Source organism: Gymnoscopelus microlampas, assembly GCF_963454915.1.
Source record: "Gymnoscopelus microlampas genome assembly, chromosome: 12".
In the NCBI taxonomy this organism is placed as follows: Eukaryota; Metazoa; Chordata; class Actinopteri; order Myctophiformes; family Myctophidae; genus Gymnoscopelus; species Gymnoscopelus microlampas.
Genome location: NC_139949.1, coordinates 16309539 through 16333047, shown reverse-complemented (window position 1 = coordinate 16333047; position 23509 = coordinate 16309539). Strand labels below are relative to the sequence as shown.

The window sequence follows — 23509 nt, the reverse complement described above, 5'->3', positions numbered from 1 at the left end:
GGATTTTTCTCCCCCAAATAGCATAGTATAAAGACTATAAATCAAACACTGCTAGATATCTTTAACCCATTAAGACCTGAAGCCGATTCTACAAATGTCTTCGAAATCCCAACAGTATTCCGAAAAAACATGTTTCTATGTCAGTGGTGCTCAAACTTTTTCATGTCAAGGACCCCCAAAATTATATGTATTTGGCCGCCGACCCCCATCTCAAAATATTTTGTTCCAGGGACCCCCCAGAAGCAAAGATTTGAGTTAAAAATGATCGCTTTAAAACAATATATATTCAAAGATTTCCACAAATGTTCACGATTTTTCTAAAATAGCAGATCTACAAGCTTGTGAGCTTGTAGATCTGCTATTTTTGAAGAGCCAAAGTGTAAAATAATGCTTTTTAGCTCAAATCAAAAAGTTACACAGATGGGTTCCAGGTCTTATCCCATAGCATACAAACTATAACACAAGCCCTGGTAGATATCTTTCAGACCCTGAAATAGACACAATTAAGCCCCATGCTAGACATTCTAGGCTCTCACGACCCACGCGTACTTCAGAAACTGTGAAAATAAATAGAAAATAAATGGGATAACATGTCATTTGCCGTCACTTAAATAACTCCTACTGGAATCCAATTTAGTTTAAGCCTCTCTAGCCGTTTAGCAGAAATGGAAATTCAAAAATATATTTTAAAGACGTTTTAAAATACATTTTCATGAACACAGCATTTTGATTGGTCAAAAAATACCTTCTGGTCTTAAGAGAGGATGACAGCTTCTTGTTCTCATCTGTTACCGGGCAGAATTACAGACTCTGTTTTTTTTAAATAAGTTACAGGAGTTCTTACTGTATGGTGTGTGTGATATGAAATGTGAGCTTACCATAATTTCAGTAATCCTTAATCATATTCCATCATATTCAAGGGCTTTTGGAGAGAAATGAGACAGACTCCAGACTCTTTCAAATTAGAGCACTGCAGAGGGCAGGTGTGTCTGGGTCCAGCTGATGCTCGTTTACACTCGTTAATGTTGTAGGCACCCAAGCATTATGCTTCTGCACTGTCAAATAGGCCAACATCTAATCTAAGATTAGTGGGACTCATTCAAATGACCACCAGTGGGTCCCAGGACTCACTTAATTGAAAAACTAACAACACCACTCTATTCTATTAGATGTATTAGATACAAGTAAGACGCGCATACGCGGGAGGCGAACGCAAAAAAAAAAAAATGAATGAAAAAAATAGATTTGAAAAAAAGTAACCAATAAAAAAATAAATAAAAAAATACAAAGAAATTCCGCGTTAAAAGGAGCATCTTAGAAAAATACAAATTCACAAAAAAAAAACTTTGAATGTTTTTGAACAATTCAACAAAGTGTTTGAGGTGCCTGTTTCACCCACTTCCGGGGTGCGGAGCCAAAATCCGAGCCCGAAGTATGTGTTCGTAGACCCCCACTTAGGGGGGGTAGAAAAAGTTTGGGAGCGATTCGGGCACTTTTCATTTAACATGGGGTTTCAATGGGGAGTTTTTAGGAGCCTTCTCCGGGGCGTGGCTTCCGGGGGAAGGGGCGGGCTTAAACACAACCTTGACAGGTGTGTTCAGTTTTCAAAGACCTTTCATTTGATGTATGGTACGTCTATATTGGACATTTACTTGACTGCACACAGGCAGTGCACACAATAGTGCACACAGAGACACACAGAAGCCGAGCACGGTGTCATAGTAAGCTCCACTTGCCGCCTCCTTGCGCTGCGTTCGCAATTATATTGATATTATAGCTATTTTTTTTTATTAGATGTGTGATGTTGTTACCTGACAATTATTTACATATATCGGAATCGTTGATATCGGTATCGGAAATAAGGACAATATCGGTATGTTGGTTATCGGTAAAAAAGTCAATATCGAACATCCCTAACTAGAACACAAGCTGAGGTAGATATGCCGTATCATTACACCACCAGTGTTACTTGGTAACCAGGTTAACACATAACCAGGTTAGATAAAAGGTTAGAGTTAGAGACAGTGATACTGACAGAAAAAACTGCCCTGAACCTATTGCTAAATAATGCAATTGGTTTGGTACTCTGTTAAAATACTTCCCAACCAGGCTACTTAGCTGTTTAGCAACGTCCCACAAGATGTATCATCTTCATTAGGAGCCCCATTAGCTGCCAAGGTGACTAGTCATGCTGACTGCTAGCCTTCCTAGGGTCCACAGAAACACAGAGGTATCGGCGCACGAACATACACACAGTGATGGAAAAAGGACTCAAATGTTTTAGTTCAGTAAAAGTATCAATACTGCAATGTAGAAGTACTCTGTTACAATTAAAAGTCCGAAATTCCATATAAACTTGAGTAAAAGTACAAAAGTATTGGTATCAAAATGTGCCAAAAGTAAAAGTACTAAAATGTTTGAAAATAGCCTAGGTATAAAATAGGTCTAAAGGGGTTAATGTATGTTTTAAAATGTAATAATTTATACCTGCAAAGTAGAGAGAGTCTGAGATGTAGTGAGTAGAAGTAAAAGTATAGACAATTGGAAATACTCTGGTAAAGTAAAAGTACCTAAAAATTGTACTTAAGTACGGTACTTGAGTAAATGTACTTAGTTACACCAATGCATACACATCTCTTTCTGATTTCTCCTGAGATTTCTAGATAGTCTAGCTTTGAGCATTAATTATTAGTGGCCAGCGGTTTGTCCTTGTGACCGAAACAGACTGGCATTTCTTTATGGCTGGCCAGTGACAATTACAACTCCATTATACTAAGTGCCTTTAAGGCTCAGGTCCTTTGACCTCAACCGGGGCAATGGTTGAAAAGGGTCCTGGTGACCGGGGGTCGAGGGTGCTATAGAGGTGTTCATTACAGAGACATTTTATTAGCACCCTTTTAAACGGAAACCGCTGTTCCTAAAATATAGCTGATCCAAGTATGCAAAAATGATTATTGTTTACCCAAAAATACCTATCATTTTACTGAGATTTTTCTTTTGGAGATTTTTACCAGCATGCAATGCAGGTCTACAAAGAGACTGAGCACTAGTCATGCTCGACATTCTCGACATGTTTTCGATCATTGGCTGTCCTTTAAGCCAATGGGGTGCTAGCAGTGTTGCCAGATTCTGCGAGAGAAATAAGGAACCCGGTCTATGAAAACAAGCCACACACAAAAAAATAACGCATGCTGGTATACATGACTGTGTGTCATGTCTTGTTTTAATAATTAAATACTTTTACCAGTGTCAATTTGTTAGTTTGCTAATTGTGTGCGCATGACATTTCAGCTTACACGGGTACTGTAGGACTTTGGGACCTTGTAATGTTAAGCTGGATTCATACGCGGTCGTATGATGGCGTGCCACGGTGGATCCTTGGCCTGTTTTCGGCGCGGGACACCGTCGAACGACGAGATATAAACCAGGCCTTACGGGTGCATCATCAATAATAATAACGTAGAGAACCGTAAGAGACTCAATCAAGGCGTGATGGATGCTCTCCCTCACAGAACAACTTCATTAGTTTGTTAGCCCATTAAGACCGGGAACGCATCCGTGTGTCGCTATTCAAAAATAGCAGATATACAAGCTTGTAGCGCGGCACCGAGTGCCGCGCTACAAGCTTGTAGATCTGCTATTTTTGAAAAATCGTGAAAATGTGTGCAAATCTTTGAATGTATATATTTTTTAAAGGGAACATTTGTGATTCAAATTTTTGCTTCTGGGGGGTCCCTGCAACTAAATATTTTGAGATGGGGGTCCGCGGGCAAATACATATAATTTTGGGGGTCCTTGACATGAAAAAGTTTGAGAACCACTGACATAGCAACATACGTTTTTCAAAAAACTGTTAGGAGTTTAGAAGACATTTTGTAGAATCGGCCTCAGGCCTGTATGGGTTAAAAGGAACTTGGAGTCCAACCAACGGTTAATTAGGACGGCCGCTCTGTCTCACAGCACAATGATACATGACAGTAGCGAGTGCATGGATGGGTAAAGTCAGTTAAGGTCACATTCTCATTAAGGGGGGAGTCTAATGACTTCAAGTGTCCTGGAGTGTGAAGCTTTTTGTAGAAAAACAGAAAATGCCATTAATTGGAACATTAATTAATAATGCATGTCCTACGGGGGGAGCTGATTCTCTGTGGAGCAATGTAAGGCAACAATCAATCTTGATGGATTTTTCTCCCCCAAATAGCATAGATTATGTGTTCTGTGTTATATAGTAACTGCATGAATTGTTATTGCTGACTTACGTTTTCACATTTCATTTTGCCACTTTAACCCCAGCATGCCTGTTCTGGGAGGAACATTCGGCAAAAATAGCCATTAGCCATTCTGCAAGCTCAAGATGGTTACTTTTTTGGCGAAGAGATTAGGAAAAACGTGGTCTGACTACAGTACTTGTAACTCAAGTCCGTTTCACGAAGACGAGAGGGAATAAGTGGTTATAATAATAATAATAATTGGCCCAATGGATACAGTATTGTCTTTGTATTTGCAGGCTGACCATCGATGCCGAGTGCCAGCTTAAACTGAACAACTTCCCAATGGATGAGCACTCATGTCCCCTGGAGTTTTCAAGCTGTAAGTCTCGCCATATGCTGATTACACTTCCTCTCTCCCTTTCTGCCTCCATCTATCTCACATATGCCCACAGTCTCTCACACACACACACACACACACACACACACACACACACACACACACACACACACACACACACACACACACACACACACACACACACACACACACACACACACACACACACACACACACTATAGGTGCCACACACACACACACACACACACACACACACACACACACACACACACACACACACACACACACACACACACACACACACACACGTCATCATTATAGGTGCCATTCATCAGAATTCATGCCTGTTTTTGCCATTTAGGCTTGTCCCTGATTGAGTCGAATTCGCCATTTAAAATAAAGGTTTTGTTAAGTAATTGGGTAGGCCATGGGAAAGTTCACACCTTTGGAAAATGTTTATAATTGGTTGTGTCCGTTTCTAGTGTTACAGTCTACTGTCTACAGACGATATTAGCACTTACATTTGCATTTAATGTAATCCTTGAAATCATCAAAAAGATTTTGACAATTTGAAAATATACTCCCAAACATAATCCCACTACTGAGGTGACTGAGGAGTCAGATTTTTTTAACTGGATCATATAAAAGGAATTGCACACACTTAAAGTCTTCATATTGCATATCTCAATGAAATCAAACAGATTGAGTTTGAGGGCGGTAGCTTTAATGTTTATCGGCAGTCCAATTGATGGGTTCAGAGGTTTGACACAGCAGCAGAATGAGTAAGCTGCTACTAATGGATTAAAAAAGATGAACCTAATGAAAAGGGACAACTCCGTCTTTAAAAACAAAAAACAAAACAAAAGGATGGTATTTTGGGATGGGTTGCAATTTTTAAGATGTTCATCCTTTACCAAGGTTGTTGTATAATGGTCCGTATTAAGGTGAAACTATATCTGGTAGGATGTACACACTTTTCCTAAATAAAACAATTTAAGGGAAACTTGGCACAAGAACACTGGCCTTTGATGTATATTTCAATTCATATTTAATACCGGTCTGTGCACCCTAGAGTACAATATTTACAACTGTTGTCGCAAGACAAATTTCAGTGTGAGCTGACAATAAAGTATCATCGTATCGTCTCTCTCCAAATAACCCATTAAGACCTGAAGCCGATTCTACAAATGCCTTCTAAATCCCAACAGTACTCTGAAAAACGTACGTTTCTATATCAGCGGTGCTCAAACTTTTTCATGTCAAGGACCCCCAAAATGATATGTATTTAGCCGCAGACCCCCCCCCCATCTCAAAATATTTTGTTCCAGGGACCCCTAGGAAAAGATTTGAGTTAAAAATGTTCGCTTTTAAATAATATATATATTCAAAGATGTGCACACATTTTCACGATTTTTTGAAAAATAGCCAAAGTGTAAAATTATGCTTTTTAGCACAAAATGAAAAAATGACACAGATGCGTTCCGGGTCTTAATGGGATAAAGGGGAAAAGCTGGGGACATAAATAATATGTGTTTCCTGTTTAGATAATGCTGTCATCAGTCAAACAATAAACACCGGCAGAATATCACCGACACATCCACATCAGGAAAGACTTACAATGTTTAGCAATCTCAGCGCTTGACGGATGGGAGATCTCGTTACGGTTTGCGTTGGGAAAGGAGAGAACAGAGAAAACACAGCACCGGGGGTAATTAGTAGGGCGAGTGTGCTAGTTCATCACTCTCAAACCAGAAAGCCTGTGAGTGTTAGATCGGTTGTTGTCGGGCAGATATTGAAGATTGTGTAACCGGAACAATTAGATCACCTTGGAACGAATTGATTCGGTTGTATCCGTTTTGTGAAAGTGTCTGTTTAACGAGTCCAGGGGTTCGAATTCGCCACGGTGCCAATGTGGCGTTCAGTTTGACTGAGCGTCTGTACGAACACGATCGGGCCGTGTTCAGGGAGGGCTGGGGTGGCGCCTGTCAGCCGGGAGATGTCGAACAGGAGGAGTAAGACAAGACGGAGGCGCTGTACTTCCTCACTGGCAGGCAGTGGTGTAAAGTAACTAAGTACATTTACTCAAGTACTGTACTTAAGTACAATTTTGAGGTATTTCTTTTTACTTTACTGGAGTATTTCCAATTTTCGGTACTTTTACTTCTCCTCCACTACATCTCAGAGGCAAATATTGCACTTTTACTCCACTACAATTATGTGAAAACTTTAGTTACTAGTTACTTTGTAGATTTTGATTATTATTACAAAACATACATTACCCATCTCAGCCCTATATACATTTTGGCCATTTGAAAATAGCCGATCTACAAGCCGATCTACAAGCACAATGCGTTGCGATGCGACGCATTGTGCTTGTAGATCTGCTATTTTCAGAAGATTTTATATACATTTGAAAACTTGTCAAATTGGACATTCTGCATAATGAGTACTTTCTACTTTTGGTACTTTAAGTACATTTTGATTTTTTTTAAGTCAATTTAGAATTCCAGACTTTCACTTGTAATGGAGTATTTCTACATTGCAGTATTGATACTTTTACTTCAGTAAAGACCGTACTTTTCCCACCACTGCTAGCAGGTGAGGCAGTAGGATACAATAGCAGTGACAACAACGCAGACGCGTGTGGGGAGGATTTTGTTGGCATAATGACTAAATTGGGCGGAAAAAAGGAGTCAAAAATAAATAAATCATTGGCTACGCTGAATTGGAAAAAAAAGAGAATGTGTTTGTTTGTCAAAGTCATATTATCCACCATACCTCCAGCTCGGCCGGTATTATTCTGAAGTTGTCTAAAGACTGCGACAGACCCACAAGGAGCCGTTCTTCCTTGTGAGGAGTGGATTAAAAGGGTTCATTTATGCTAATGAGCTTTGCCAAGAAAGCTACGGGGCAAAGGCACCACTGGATATTCTCCAGAGAGAATGGCTTCCTAAATAGCTGCGGTGCAACTACAAAGGGAAAGGGAAAACTGTGGGCTCAAAAACAGGACAAGAGAAAGGCGTTTAAAAATTGATGAAAGGCACAGATGTTTTTCAGCAACTCTTGAAAAATCAGTTGATGCGTCAGTCGAGCTCAATCTCGGAGATCAGCGGGATGCGGCAATTCACCGTTTGACATGGTTTTCTCGGGCACACGCTGAGAATTGTGCTTCTTGCGGGGCCAAAAGGATGGCACTCTTTTTTTAATACAATACTTCACACGAAGGCTTTAGCTCTCGCTGCGTCCGTGCACGCCGTCAGAGAAGTCTTTTTGTTTTTTTTTGCGCTGTTACAATTGCGATGAAATTCACGACAGAACGGCAGGGACGCTTTTGTTTGTTTTGGGTTGATGGGACTTGGCAACGCATTCAATTCCCTGACAGACTCTCAAATAATTCCAAAAGCAGTGAATAGCTTCATTTATCGTCGACTCTTCCTCGTGGGTCATTTTTTGCGTGATTACACAAACTATGTATAGACGTCCTCTTTGTTTGTACAATTAACCACACAGTTAGTACCCAAAATCTGCTTTTGAAATTTCCCTTGCAGCAGCATTATTTTTAACCCATTAAGACCGGGAACACATCAGTGTAATGCGTGCCCGGTCTTTATACTTTAGCTATACAACCCGGTGCCGCACTATGAGCTTGTAGATCTGCTATTTATGAAAAAGTCGTGAACATTTGTGCAAATCTTTCAATATATATATATTTTTAAAGGGAACGTTTTAACTCAAATCTTTACTTCTGGGGGTCCCTGGAACAACATATTTTGAGATGGGGGTCCGTGGCCAAATACATATAATTTTGGGTGGTCCTTGAAATTAAAATGTTTTGTTCCAGGGACCCCCAGAAGCAAAGATTTGAGTTAAAATGCAGTTTAAAAATATTTATATATATATATATATATATATATATATATATATATATATATATATATATATATATATATATATATATATTCAAGGTTTTGCACACATTTTCACGATTTTTCAAAAATAGCAGATCTACAAGCTCGAGCTTGTATATCTGCTATTTTTTGAATGTCCAAATAAAATCTTAAAATGACACAGATGCGTTCCCGGTCTTAGTGGTTTAACAGAAGAACATCTAGACACTAATGTGTCCTAGACGCATTGGCAGACTAAGGGGCAGAATGCTTGATTGGCTCACCGGCTAGCTAGGCTTAATGTGGGTAATGGGCATGTGGATGCCTTCCATCCTCTGCGCATCTGAGGTCCAACATTACTGTGGTGTCAGAGATCACTTCCATTACAAAAATCTAACAAAGAAACAAAACAAACAAAGAAGAAACGAACAAAACAAGACATTACAGTGAAGTGTTCGACAGGGAAAGTTGATGTGCTTTATTTAAACCAACCAACTCACTCTGGTTGCAAAACAACAGGGGAAAATGGAGTAAAGTGTTGTCCCTGGGGGAGGGGGGAATGATCGAATTTTCTGCATTCACCCCAGCAGATGGCTTGCTGAGATGGCTTTTTGATGAGCGCTCTGTGGGGAGCTGTTAAAGAGTTTTAATGGACAGCCGAGGTTCGAACCGGTGACCTTCGGATTGCCAGAAGCCCTCTCTACACACTCAGCCAGAGATACTTTAATTCTATTGTATTGTTTTGTTCTTGTCCACTCCACTGAAATCAAAATAGACTTATCTGGAAATCGTTTAAATTCAGGACCACTGCTGATGGTAGAGGTTCTCACTTTTTATTGTATTTACTAATATCCAGTCACAGTAATACCTAACCTAATTTCCAATTTCCGTTTCTAGCAAGATAACGTGGTGAGAACATAAAAATAATTGAATAACCACAGGGTATATTGTACACTTTTTTTCATGGATTAATGTGTCTTAATTCTGTCATCCAAAAAGAAGTTCAGTGGCATAAAATCCATCAGGCTCTTCTTACAGCATCGTACCTGCATGCACAATCAAACTCCCACTGTGATTTGTTCGGTGTGATATTGTGGGCATTGAGTACATTCTCCTAATGGTTTTCAACAAAGTCAATCAAATCTAATCCACTGGTGAAACACTGTTTTTTGTTGTGATTCCTTGAATCTAAACTTAAAATGTTTTCCACTCTCTGTCTGACTTAGTTAAAGGGATATTTCACTTTCCCCAAAAAATTGGGTCATTTTATCGTCTACTCAGGCTTTTGTTAACCCCACGGATAGTTTTTAAGTTGCTTGATTCAGTATTTAGACATTTGATATTCGTTTTATCAGACACGCCCCTTTCCTGTACAAACCCATTATAACTTCAAACTCCATTTTGAACATTTTAGATTCATCAAAAACACCCGTCCTTGGTTCTGGTGACTCATCCTGCCCTCCTAATACGTGAGGGGCCGTGTTTTTTTCGATAACTTTTTTCATTTATTTGATTTCATTTTGTTATTGTGTTTTTTTGTTGTTGTTTTTTTGTCCCAAAAAATAATCGAAAAAACACAGTCTCCTCACGCATTAGAAGGACAATATCAGTCACCAGAACCAAGGACGGGTGTTTCCGATGAATCTAACATGGTTAAAATGGAGTTTGAAGTTACAATGGGTTTGTATAGGAAGGGGGCGTGTCTGATAAAATGAATATCAAATATCTAAATACTGAATCAAGCAACTTAAAAACTGTCCAGGGTGCTCCCAAAAGCCTTTTTGAAAGTGAAATATCCCTTTAAACACTGCGGATGTTACTGTGCTCTAGAGGAAAGCTGTGAATTTGGCAAGGCGCTATGCGGTGACCGGAGTGACTCATCATGTCTGTCTGTCCAGTGTCTCATGTTGATTTCATGCTGTGCTCCTGTAAGAAATAGCCTTGGGAACCTATGGTTTCCGAAACACGTGGGCCATAGGTCAGGAGCCCATCTCCTGTTTACATATTGTGATGTTGATATTCTAGTGTGTCAGGGACTTGCACCCAATCCAACCCTTGATGCTGAGTGCCAAGCAGGAAGGCATTATACTTTCCTTTGGTGTGACTCGGCTGGTGATTGAACCCCTGACAAAAAATATGACACCACCATTATTTACAGTCATAGTTTTCATGTTTTTTTTTGTTCATGTTTCATCCTGTCCTGCTCTGCTTGTTGTATTGTGTTCTTAGCCTGGTAAACCCTCCCTCCGGAAATCTCATTTGTAATTTATTTCAGGAGTGAGTCTGGCATGATCGTGAGCTGTGGGCTGGAGTTGGGCGGGAGTAATACCGCTGACTGACAACCCCTTCAGCCAATCAGCAGTGTTCCCCTTCAGCCAGTGCATTTTTACCACTTCCAGACTAATGTGACGCAACGGGACTTTTGAGACGGCCATGCCCAAAATAGGTTGCCTTATTCGGATACATGCGTGTCACTGCCCGCCCCCGCCGGTTCTCTGAATTTTTATTTTTAAATAGGCTCTGTCATAATTAATTGACCACATATATGAAGTTAAACAACTAAATTCTATCCAAACGATATCTTAAAAGTAAATTCAGTGCCTCAAAATAGAAGTTTGAGAGCGTTTTGAAGTTTAAAAGAGAGTAGAAAACACTGCGGTCAAAAAAGATGGCTGCCGTTCGTTTTTGGTCGGATGCACTCAGGCTGCACTCGGTTCCATTCGGGGCTCACTCGAACTCGCCACCTGATTGGCCAATTTTCACTGTCCATCACAGAACGACGGGCGACGACGCTGATAGGCTCGTCCATTTGGTGAACGGGCTAGAAACGCCCATGACAAGCCTTCAGGCCAGACTCCTTCCTCAAATCAAATGCAAATGAGATTTCCCGGAGGGAGGGGGGGTTTACCAGGCTATTGTGTTCTAACTCGTCTCATCCATCCAGACGGCTACCCCCGGGAGGAGATCGTGTACAAGTGGAAGAGGAGCTCTGTGGAGGTTGGGGACATCCGCTCCTGGAGGCTCTACCAGTTCTCCTTTGTTGGCCTGAGGAACACCTCTGAGATTGTCAGGACCGTCTCAGGTAAGATCTCCATCTACTGGGCTTACTGTACATCAATTAGGCCAGGTGTTTTCAACCCTCTTCAAATAAGGTCCATTATTTATTTGGCATTAGAGCCACGGACCACTGTTTGAGATTTAGACTCTCAGACCCAAAACTTTGAATATTTTGTTGTTGTTGGACACGATTATGTCCACAATTCCATGCTGTATTGATGTTGGTACGTTGATCAAAATAACATTTAATTAAGTAATGCAGATGTTTAACAGTAATTTAACTCTTGTGAATGTAAAATGAAACCAAATGGACCCGTAAGGGTCCATTTGGTTTCATTTTACATTCTCAAGAGTTAAAGATCTATAAGGGTCCATATTGTTACCAACTCTCCATCATTTAGCTGGGGACCACCTGGAACCTCCTCAAGGACCACTGGTGGTCCCCGGACCACTGGTTGAGAACCACTGAATTAGGCCTATAATTTTCAATTGCATTTTCAGTGTTTTAGGTTACTTACACAATAGATAGTCACATGGGTTGGGTGTACTCCACTGGGAGTAATGCACACTTGATATTATTTGAACAATTCAGATATAAATGGTTTAATTCCACCCATATTGTACTCCCTGTCGGTTACACGTGATTATAAGATTCACTTTCAGATGCTATGACTGTGAGCTACAACCTTAATTGGGTAGAAAACTTGTAAATGTCTCATCTTTCCATAGAAAATGTCCCCGGCGTCCCCTATATCTGAACACTTATTTTTTTGCTGTCTAGTGTCACATATAGTACACACAGCCTCTTTGGTATCTATATTAAACACACTCCTGTCACAGTATCGCCTGATGCTCATATTCAATTATTTATTTGCCCTTATACCTGCTGCACCAGAGGAGATAAATCACAGCATAGCACACCGTAGCTTCAGCTTGATTTGATTTGCAACGAGGGTATTGCTGATCAAAGAAAAACTATAGGTGTGATCAAACCCTGAGAGAGTCAATTCAAATTACATCTAGACTAGTCCGTACTCTACAGTGCCTTCCTCCACCAACACTTTATGTGGTTAAATTAATTATACCCTATATTTATTCTTGGCATGCCCTAACAAGAGTGCATACTGCTGCTGGATTAAAAGACTGCACTGTGCAATAAATAAGAAGGAGAAATGTGCAGGGATATAATCTATTGTTTATTGGCTGGACTCCACTAGCTAATGACACAGGAATATGAATGTTTGTGAGAAAAGAGAAAATTGCTGCTTTCCCTAGACAGCATTCACAGCGGACAGAAATGTATTGCTTTCTCACACGCTTGCGTGTTTGTGTTTATATTCATGAGTATCGCCTGATTTACACTTGGTTTGCAACCTCGAAAATCTACAAACTCACAACACGTCGTGTTGGAATGTGTTTTGAGCTTGTAGATCAGTTATTTTTGGTGTGCAAGACACCGGCGCCGCAACTAAGCATAAATCACGCTTAACGTATGCGACGTTGTTCAGCGCAATTACATGGAAATGTGGCTTAATGTAATCTGGGACCTCCCCGCTGCCTGTGGAGAGGCACGTCTGTCAAGAGACTTGCACCTTTTGGCCAAAACACAAGATTTATCTTCATCAGATCATCCATGTCTGCCACGGGGAACTGACAGAAGGGCACAACAATGGAAAATTAATGCCTGTCGAATCAAATGTTCCCTCGTAAATTCTATTGTTCAATCACTCGCACACATGCGCCGACGTTTCGGAATTTATGTGCCCACAGTTCAAGAGGCATCTTCACAGAAGAAGGAATGCAGCTTTATATATGTGGGCTATTACTACCTCCATACTGTAAACATGGCAGTCATTTTCCATTTTGGCTTCACTGCACAGTTGGTAGAAATTGTGAGAGATGAGAGATATTTAGTCAATTCAGACTGTTCACCTTAAGTGGATATTTATCAAGGGGAATTAGAACGTTTTTTTGTCTCTGTCCCTTCCACCTCTGAGGGCCTATAGAAATTGGTGGTAATTGCACCAGAAATTCTGCAGCGGGATTAGTCTAACAATCATTGACAGGTCGGTCCATTGTGGCCCCTAAGTACACATTACTATTCACTGCTTACATTTGTGAGAAGGTATATAACCAACAAGGCCTGAGTAAAAAGAATGAAGAACATACCCCAATCGTGGAGGTACAAGTTCAAGCAGGTTTTCATTACAACCAAACACCAGACTAGCTGGTGTAATTCATTAGCACAGCCTCAGCTAGAGAGGGAAAGGAAAGCTGGACAGAAACTCCGCGTACATTTGGCCCTCCGTGGCGTATGATTGGACAATATATTTGGTGCTTGCAAGTGTTTCGGTTTTAGTCAACTCTAACTCTGTAATCAACGAGGACGCTTAGCTGAGAGTAATGCTGTCTGACTGATACATTAGGCTGCTTAATGAGCATTGCAGGGTGACCTATAGCCTAGTAATGTGTATTGTTTACAGTCAACCTAATCTCTCAAGACAGATCCACCCCCCCCCCCCTTTTTTTGCCGATGGGTTTCCAGATTGCAGTCAACCAAATTCCATTGGCTGATGAGTCCATTGCCTGATGTACAATAGTCGTAAGCTAAACAGCGTTAGTCTCTTAATAGGCTCTATGCACAGCAGCCATATTGGGAATGAATTGGGCCCCTGCCTCACTTCCTTTACAGGTGTTACCAATAATACTAATTAAGGCTCTGTTCCATTTAGTGTGGCATAGTGGTTGTCTTATTTTCAAGGACCCCCATAACTCTGAGAGTGTACAAATGGAACCAAATGGACCCTTGCGGGTCCATTTGGTTCCATTTGTACACTCTCAGAGTTACACACCCACCATAAGGGGCCATTTGGGAACCAAAATGGAGTGTTTCTAGTGAGCCAACATGCACGATATCAGCACCCTGACCAGAATGGAACAGAGCCTTCATTAGTATCATTGGTAACACCTGGGAAGGAAGTAAGAAGAGGCCCAATTTCTTTACAATATGGCTGCTGTGCATAGAGCCTATTGTTAAAAGTTCTACTGAAGCAATCCAGTGCTTATACAGAGGTGCACATACATGATGACCCATTTCCATTATTCACTTTTCAAACAATTAGCAAAAAGTGCCCCCCCCCCCCCCCCCCCCCCTCCTGCTGGAACCCAGTGTCTGATAGAGCAGAATGCTCTGTTTATTTTAGTTGTCGGCTAACAAAGCGAGGCGCTCTCTCATGCACGTGGCTCATCTGTCATGCACGGCTGCCTTGACAGCTGTTTAGCCTTCATGCACACATACATAAGCACCCTCACACGCACACAGATGCGCACAGGCGTGCACACATACACACAATTTGGGAAAAGAACACAAGCCTATATATATATGCACAAACGGATACATGCACACATTTTATGCACCCATGCAGTCCTGCATACAAATGCATGTGCAGTCTCTCTCTCTCTCTCTCTCTCTCTCTCTCTCTCTCACACACACACACATTCCTGTGAAAATACAAGGATTTTACAGTTGTCATTCATTAATTCTGCAGATTTAATAGCAGCATATCTGTTATGACAGATATGCTGCTATTAAATCTGTGTGTGCGTGTGTGTGTGTGTGTGTGTGTGTGTGTGTGTGTGTGTGTGTGTCACACAGTAGTATAATCAAATTAGATCAATCTGACAGTAATTACCACCAAGACAATTGTCTACTGTAGTGTTGATCAACACAAGGGATTCCTAAAGTGGAAAACATGAAAGACTAAATCACAGGGAAAAAAAGCATTCTCTGCCTTGCTCTGACTTGTCTTTTGGTCCATTATCGATCTACACGTTTAAGGAATCTCTGTACGTACTGTAGGTCTGTCTATCCTTTGCATAATCTTGAGAACCGTTCATCCGATCGACTGCACACTGAGGACCCAAGGGAAGTGCAGTGTTGAGTGCGAAGTCGATGGAATGAGTGGTTCTTGATAATGCCACACGCAGCCTTTCTACAGGTTCTCAACGACGCTGTAAACAGCCAAGACATCGACAGCCTCCGAAACGGGCATGCGCTCTGAATGGCCACTCCCTGAAGGAGAACTGCGCTAGTTTACATAAAAAAAACAAACGTCTGATCTCTTGCCAGACTACAGAGAACCTAGAGATGTAGTTTTACAGTCCTTTCGGATGTGTCCTCCTTCATGACATGAACATGAGCATCTGTCTGCCAAACAGCCAGAGAGGTTCGAGGTGGCATTTTAACGGCTCTGGAAACTGTAGGGACGTAATCCTAAGAGGTATACGCAGAAAGTGTCAGGCTTCACGCACATTTGCCGAGCTGCTGGTATACAGTAGTCATCAGTGGTGTAAAGTACATTTACTCAAGTACTGTACTTAAGTACCATTTTGAGGTACTTTTACTTTACTGGAGTATTTCTAATTAATACTTTTACTCCACTACATCTGAGGAAAATTACAATTATGATTGTGTTACAAAAATTAAATATATTTGATAACTTTAGTTACTTTGCAGATATACATTATTATATCATAAAACATACATTAACCTCTTCAGCCCTATTTCATACATAGGCTATTTGAAAATAGCCGATCTACAAGCTCACAACGTGTCGCATCGCGACGCGTTGTGAGCTTGTAGATCGGCTATTTTCAAACATTTTAGTACTTTTACTTTTGGTACTTTAAGTATATTTTGATGCCAATACTTTTGTACTTTTACTCAAGTAACATTTTGAACACAGGCCTTTTAACTTGTAACAGAGTATTTTTATATTGTGGTATTGCTACTTTTACTCAAGTAAAAATATCCGAGTACTTCTTCCACCACTGGTAGTCATAAGCTGTGCTTTAAAACGTACAGCTGACACCAGGGACCTTATGGGCAGTCTTTTTGCCCAGAATCTATCACAGCACAGCCACAACAACACGATTCATTGGACTGCAACAGATTTGAAGGAGCAGTGGGAATGATAGGGAGGGCTACCGCACGTCCAATGACTGAAGTTATTGAGTCACGTTGTGGTTTGAACCATTGTGCCAGGTGTGTGCGGAGATAGCTTAACCCAGTAAGACCGGGAACACGTCCGTGTCATTTTAAGCTTTCTTTGGCTATTCAAAAATAGCAGATCTACTATTTTTGAAAAATCTTGATTTTTTTTTGCAAATCTTAAGACATATTTTTTAAAGCGATACATTTGTAACTCAAATCTTTGCTTCTGGGGGTCCCTGGACCTAAATATTTTCAGATGGGGGTCCGCGGCCAAATACGTGTCATTTTGGGGGTCCTTGACATGAAAAGGTACCACTGATATAGGTTTTTCATAGGTTTAAAAAAAAAAAGAAAACTGCAGGATTTATAAGACATTTGTAGACTCCCCAGAAGCAAAGATTTGAGTTACAAATGTTTGCTTAAAAAATGTATATATTCAAAGATTTGCAAAAAAAAAATCACGATTTAAAAAAAAAATAGCAGATCTACATGCGGCGAGTGCCGCGCTATGAGCTTGTAGATCTGCTATTTTTGAATAGTCCAAAGCAATCTAAAAATGACACGGAATGCGTTCCCGGTCTTAATGGGTTAATTAAAACTGCCACACCGTGACTCTTTTCCTCTCAGAGTAAATAGCATTATACATACAAGGGGAGCCACTTATTTTGTCAGAAGTGAATGAAAAAAAACGAAAATTCAGCACTGCTCATTGGTGTGATTAATTAATTCCACGGACTCTTGCTGAACTGGGTCAGGTGAAGGCAACCGTGGGAAACGCAGATATAGTAGTAAGAAAGGGGAACAGACAGGAGAGCATGGTGCACGGACAGAGGTGGCCATGGCGGCCTGCCAGAGGCATGGATTTCCTGTTTATTCCGCGAGAAGCGCGTACACCGGCCTGTCACGGTCCGGTTTTGTGACAACATCATTCCAATGTGTTCCGCCTTACTTAACCCATTGAGACCTGAAGCCGATTCTACATGTCTCCTAAATCCCAACAGTATTCTGAAAAACGTATGTTTCTATGTCAGTGGTGCTCAAACTTTTTCATGTCAAGGACCCCCAAAATTATATGTATTTGGCCGAGGACCCCCATCAAAATATTTTGTTCCAGGGACCCCCAGAAGCAAAGATTTGAGTTAAAAATGTTCGCTTTAAAAATATATATATTCAAAGATTTGCACACATTTTCACGATTTTTCAAAAATAGCAGATCTACAAGCTCGTAGCGCGGCACTCGGTGCCGCGCTATGAGCTTGTATATCTGCTATTTTTGAATAGCCCAAAGTGTAAAATAATGCTTTTTAGCTCAAATCTGAAAATGACACAGTTACAGGTCTTAATGGGTTAATGTACGTGTTGCTCGCGTCATTCTTTGGACCAAAAAAGAAAAAAAGGTAAAATGATTAATATTGACGGTGCATGAAAGGAATAGAGAGGTTTTCCAAATGAAAGACATCTGCGGTTCAGCTACAGATGCATTTTCGTGTTGTCTTTTCTTTTGTTTTGTTATCTTTGTATATGTCTGTTTCTATTTGATGTTAATTCTCTCGATCCGCTGTGTCGGTTCTCATCAGGGAATCTAATGCCTGGGAACCTTTACATGCATTCGAACACACATATACTGTAAGAGAAGGCAGTGGTGGAAAAAGTACTCAAGATTCTTTACCAAAACTGCAATATAGAAATACTCTGTTACAATTCAAAATTTACTTGAGTAAAAGTATTGGCATAAAAATGGACTTAAGGTACCAAAAGTAAAAGTACTAAAATGTTTGAAAATAGCCGATCTACAAGCTCACAACGCGTCGCGATGCGACGCGTTGTGAGCTTGTAGATCGGCTATTTTCAAATAGCCTACAGTATGTATAAAATAGGGCTAAAGTGGTTAATGTATGTTTCATAATATCATCATTTATATCTGAAAAGTAAAGTAACGAAAGTTTTCAAATAAATACAGTGGAGTAAAAGTACAATATTTGCCTCTGAGATGTAGCGGAGTAGAAGTAAAAGTACTGAAAATCCTCAAGTAAAGTACAAATAACTCAAAATTGTCCTTAAGTACAGTACTTAAGTAAATGTACTGTAAAGTTACTTTCCAGCCACTGAGAGAAGGTCACATAAATACACACACAGGGAATATAGTAGTTGCGCACGCGCCTGCACACACACACACACACACACACACGCATGCATTGCGTGACCCTGAGAGTGACCCCCTCCTTCCCCAGACTCCCTGCTGTGTGTGACAAGTAAGGAGTCTTGGAAGGACACAGGAGAGAGAGACACAGAGGACCAGAGAGAGAGAGAGAGAGAGAGAGAGAGAAGTGAAAGCAGGACAAAGGATGTGGAAGCCATTGCAGACGTTGCATCTGAAGCACTGGTTAACCCATTGAGACCCGGAACGCATTATTTCACACTCTGGCTATTGAAAAATAGCAGATCTACAAGCTCATAGCGCGGCACCGAGTGCCGCGCTATGAGCTTGTAGATCTGCTATTTTTGAAAAATCGTGAAAATGTGTGCAAATCTTTGAATATGCATATTATTTTAAAGCGAACATTTTTAACTAAAATCTTTGCTTTTGAGGGTCCCTGGAACAAATACAGTACATATACTTTTGGGGGTCCTTGACATGAAAAAGTTTGAGCACCACTAGATCAGAATACTGTTGGGATTTAGGAGAACCTCAGGTCTTAATGGGTTAACGCTGGAATGTATTGCAAAGTTAACCCCCTCAGTGACAGGGTTAAGCTGGCGTGTACGGAGCCGGGCCAGCACCCATCTGCCAGCCTGGAGAGATCAGAAGGGATCAGAGACAAGGGGGGGGGGGGGGGGTCAAGGGGTGGGGGGGGGTAGTGGCAGAAAGAAAGGGAGTGGGATAAAAAAAAAGTAGAAGAGGGAAAACAAAAGAATCAAAGGGGAAGAAAACGTCTGGAAATTGGATACTGACAACACAGTGAAATCCTAATCCTTTACTGTAAGTGTTAGTTTATCTCTTCTGTGTGTAAACATTGATCAGGGTTCAAGGCCATTACCCTAGTTCTCAACCTTCTTACGTTTTTAGTCCAGTTTTAGTCATTAGTTGTAGTCCAAAAATAGTAGTCTTTAAACCAATAACAGGTATTGGATTGAATATTTCTGTCATATATATAACAGTATAAATATAATTTTGAAGATTCAGATGATGATAACACAATAAAATGTGCCTATTATATACACACACATCATCATGTGTTACAACATCATTTTCACAAAATACTGTATGTTCAGAAAATAGAATAACCTACTAACAAACAAAACCAAAAATGTCTTAATAGTTTATTAATCACATGACTGGTACCCTGTACCCTGGCCACCCACAATGTAGGTGGCCAGGCCCCCCCCCCCCCCCCACCCATTGTACCCCCCCAATCCTGCACTGTGATTGGCCACCCATTGTACCCCCCCCAACCCTGCACTGTGATTGGCCACCCATTGTACCCCCCTTCCACTACAGTGTGGGTGGCCAGGGCCCCCCACACCCATTGTACCCCCCCAACCCTGCACTGTGATTGGCCACCCATTGTACCCCCCTTCCACTACATTGTGGGTGGCCAGGGCACCCCACACCCATTGTACCCCCCCAACCCTGCACTGTGATTGGCCACCCATTGTACCCCCCTTCCACTACATTGTGGGTGGCCAAGGGCCAAGGGCCCACAATGTGGGCCAGGGGCCACCCACTGACTCTATTCAGCACTGTGATTGCAGGAAGATGAAATTATGATGAAATTAATAACCTATAAATAGGACTATGCACTTAAAAAAAAAAAACATTTTTGAAGTGAGCTTCCATCAATGTGATGACCACACCGCCCACTTCACACTGGGTGTGATTTTTAGCCTTCTGATCTGTCTTTCGAAGTAATGCCACACCACACTCCTTGGGGAACAGCAACCGTTCTTATATAGCTCTATGACAGCAACAGTTCTGAAAAGCTGAATTTCCCCCATTTGTTTCACTCAAACATGGGTCAGTATATGAATTGTAGAGCCACACCAGTCTTTTTGATGGCAGTTATGTCAGGGCCAAAAACCTCTAACTTGAACTGTAAAGGAAATGGCAAACTCACACATTGAAGTGACCAAGATCTACGTACGCATAATACTGTTGTCCACTGTTACAACTCACTACCTTCAACAACTCACACTGTAGATTCACATCAGCATTCAATTCCAGAGCCAGAACATCCACAAATGACAGCAGTACAGCAACAGCTTCAATCACATTAGTATTTACACAGCATACAACACAAGCAGCAGCAGCCCAAAAAAGAAAGAAAAGAAAGAAAAACAAGGTTCCTACCTGGAGCCATCATCTTCTTCACCTTACCAGTTGGGTAAGTGGTGGTCAGTGTCAAACTTTGGAACCCATGGATAGAGAGATGGAGCCCACCTCTCTCTAGTTCATCCTCGGATGAGCCCTCCACCGGCGTCTCCTCGATCATCTCAATCCTCCATGAATCTGGCTAGCTCGCCAATACTTCCTTCTTCCCCTGTTCCCCATGGGGCTCATGTGGCTAATGCTAGGCAGCTAACAGTAGATGGCTAACTCACCTGGAGTGTAGTCTGTCATGAAGATAATTGACTTTTCTTTCAACTGTCACACATTTTCCCTCCCTGACAACACTGACAACTTCCATGAGGTTGAACTTTACATTACAAGTTGTTTGTTTCACTCTTTTACTTCCAAAATATAACAGAGCTTGAGCCAAACACCAGACTGTCTGTTTGCAGCAGGTGTGGTGGGGAAGGGGGCGGGGCAACCGGCCTGAAGCCCGCTTTTAGGGAGTGTGTACCAATGACCTGCATTCACAGAGTGTCTACTATCTCTAGGGAGTATCTGACAACAACACCTTATTTTGTGTCTCAATAGGCTCTATGCACAGCAGCCATATATATGATACTAATTAAGGCTCTGCTCCATTTAGTGTGGCACAGTGGTTGTCTTATTTTCAAGGACCCCCATAACTCTGAGAGTGTACAAATGGAACCAAATGGACCCTTACGGGTCCATTTGGTTCCATTTGTACACTCTCAGAGTTACACACCCACCATAAGGGGCCATTTGGGAAACAAAATGGAGTGTTTCTAGTGACCAGAACAGAGCCTTCATTAGTATCATTGGTAACACCTGTGAAGGAAGTAAGAAGAGGCCCAATTTCTTTCCAATATGGCTGCTGTGCATAGAGCCTATTCACCGTTTTGCTATTTATTTATTCCTTTTTCTTTTTGAAGAAATATACTACCACTGCCCTTGTGGATGTCGCCCCCAGATGTTAAGCAAGCTTTTCGATTCACTTTAGATGAATAAATAACAACCACTGTAAGAGAAAGACTTTGTCTGAATTGCACAATGTTTATTCAATCGTACCAAACTAAAGGAATACAGTCAAAGTGAAATAAGACAAACAGTAGGTCTGCTATTACCACCTAGGGTGGAAGAAGAGTCATTTTTAAAATGCTTATGATGATGCAGCGCCATTGCGCCAGTCTTTGGGGAAGAGCCATGACTGCAGGGTCTATTTTACACGTTCAGTTGCACAACACTCAGGACTTTGCCGATAGCACAAGTATGAATATCAGTACGGTAGCACTTTATTGATCCCCCAGTGGGAAAAATGACTTTATCGCTGACACCACATGCTGTAAAATGACACAATGCACAGAACTAAATACATAATCTATACAAGAGTCTCTATCCGGTAACATAACGATACCTGAAGTAAATAATGATCACAGCGTCTACTGGGAGGCGGCGATGGGAAGCCACAGAGAAAAAAAAGAAGTAGCGGAAGAGCTTAACCCTGTAAGAACTGGAACGCATTTGTGTCATTTTTTGATTTGAGCTAAAAAGCATTATTTTACACTTTGGCTATTCAAAAATAGCAGATCTACAAGCTCATAGCGCGGCACCGAGTGCCGCGCTACGAGCTTGTAGATCTGCTATTTTTGAAAAATCGTGAAAATGTGTGCAAATCTTTGAATATATATTGTTTTAAAGCGAACATTTGTAACTCAAATCTTTGCTTCTGGGGGTTCGTGGAACAAAATATTTTGAGATGGGGGTCGGCGGCCAAATACATGTCATTTTGGGGGTCCTTGACATGAAAAAGTTTGAGAACCACTGATATAGAAACATACGTTTTATCAGAATACTGCTAGGATTTAGAAGACATTAGTAAGAATCGGCCTCAGGTCTTCATGGGTTAAGAATAGCACATACTGTAGTAGAGGCGAGGCGATTCATCAATACATGGATAACCACACAGTTTTTCTTTCCAACTCCATTGGCAAACCGTAGGAAAAGAATGTGCCCAGATGCCATTTTTATGTCTCCAATAATATTTATGTCAATTATTATCGGAGGGGAACTCTCTGTTTGCATCGGCCATCTGTCAAGCACATTAACTGAATAAATGATTTGAAAAAGCATCATTTAGAGAAGGGCACGAGGCATTTCTCCCAAGCGTAAAGGGAATCAATGCCATTTGCTATCTCCCAGCCTCAATATTATGCAACAACCACCCCGCCCCTCCCCTCTTGCTATGAATCATGGGATGGTTTAAGCGGAACATTAGATCTGGCTAATTTTCTACAGTATCAGCTTATCAGAGACTGTGTGTTCAGTGGTGGAGGAAGTAGCCTATACTCAACTTTATTACTTAAGTAAAAGTATCAATACTACAATGCAGAAATACTCTGTTACAAGTACAAGTCTGGTACTCAATTTACTTGAGGAAAAGAACAAAAGTATTGGTATCATTATGTACTTAAAGTACCGAAAGTAAAAGTACTAGAAATCTTCCATTTCGCATTGCGACGCGTTGTGAGCTTGTAGATCGGCTATTTTCAAATGGCCGAAGTCTATATAGGGCGTGAAGTGGTTAATGTATGTTTTGTAATCATATTTTAAATCCACAAAGTAACTAGTAACTAAAGTTGTCCAATAATTGTAGTG

The 23509-nt window shown here is 41.0% G+C and overlaps 1 protein-coding gene across 5 annotated transcripts in view; it reads left to right on the top strand.

Annotated features, from left to right (window-relative positions):
* The window catches only part of gabrg2 (gamma-aminobutyric acid type A receptor subunit gamma2), a gene marked incomplete at both ends in the record, with an annotated part of 69739 nt that overhangs the window by 8892 nt on the left and 37338 nt on the right, over nucleotides 1-23509 (top strand). For all 5 annotated transcript variants that reach the window (XM_084073206.1, XM_084073204.1, XM_084073205.1 and 2 more), the window contains 2 exons: nucleotides 4508-4590; nucleotides 11401-11538. In XM_084073206.1, coding sequence (XP_083929332.1) covers nucleotides 4508-4590; nucleotides 11401-11538 — 221 coding nt within the window. The remainder of the gene's footprint in view (nucleotides 1-4507; nucleotides 4591-11400; nucleotides 11539-23509) is intronic.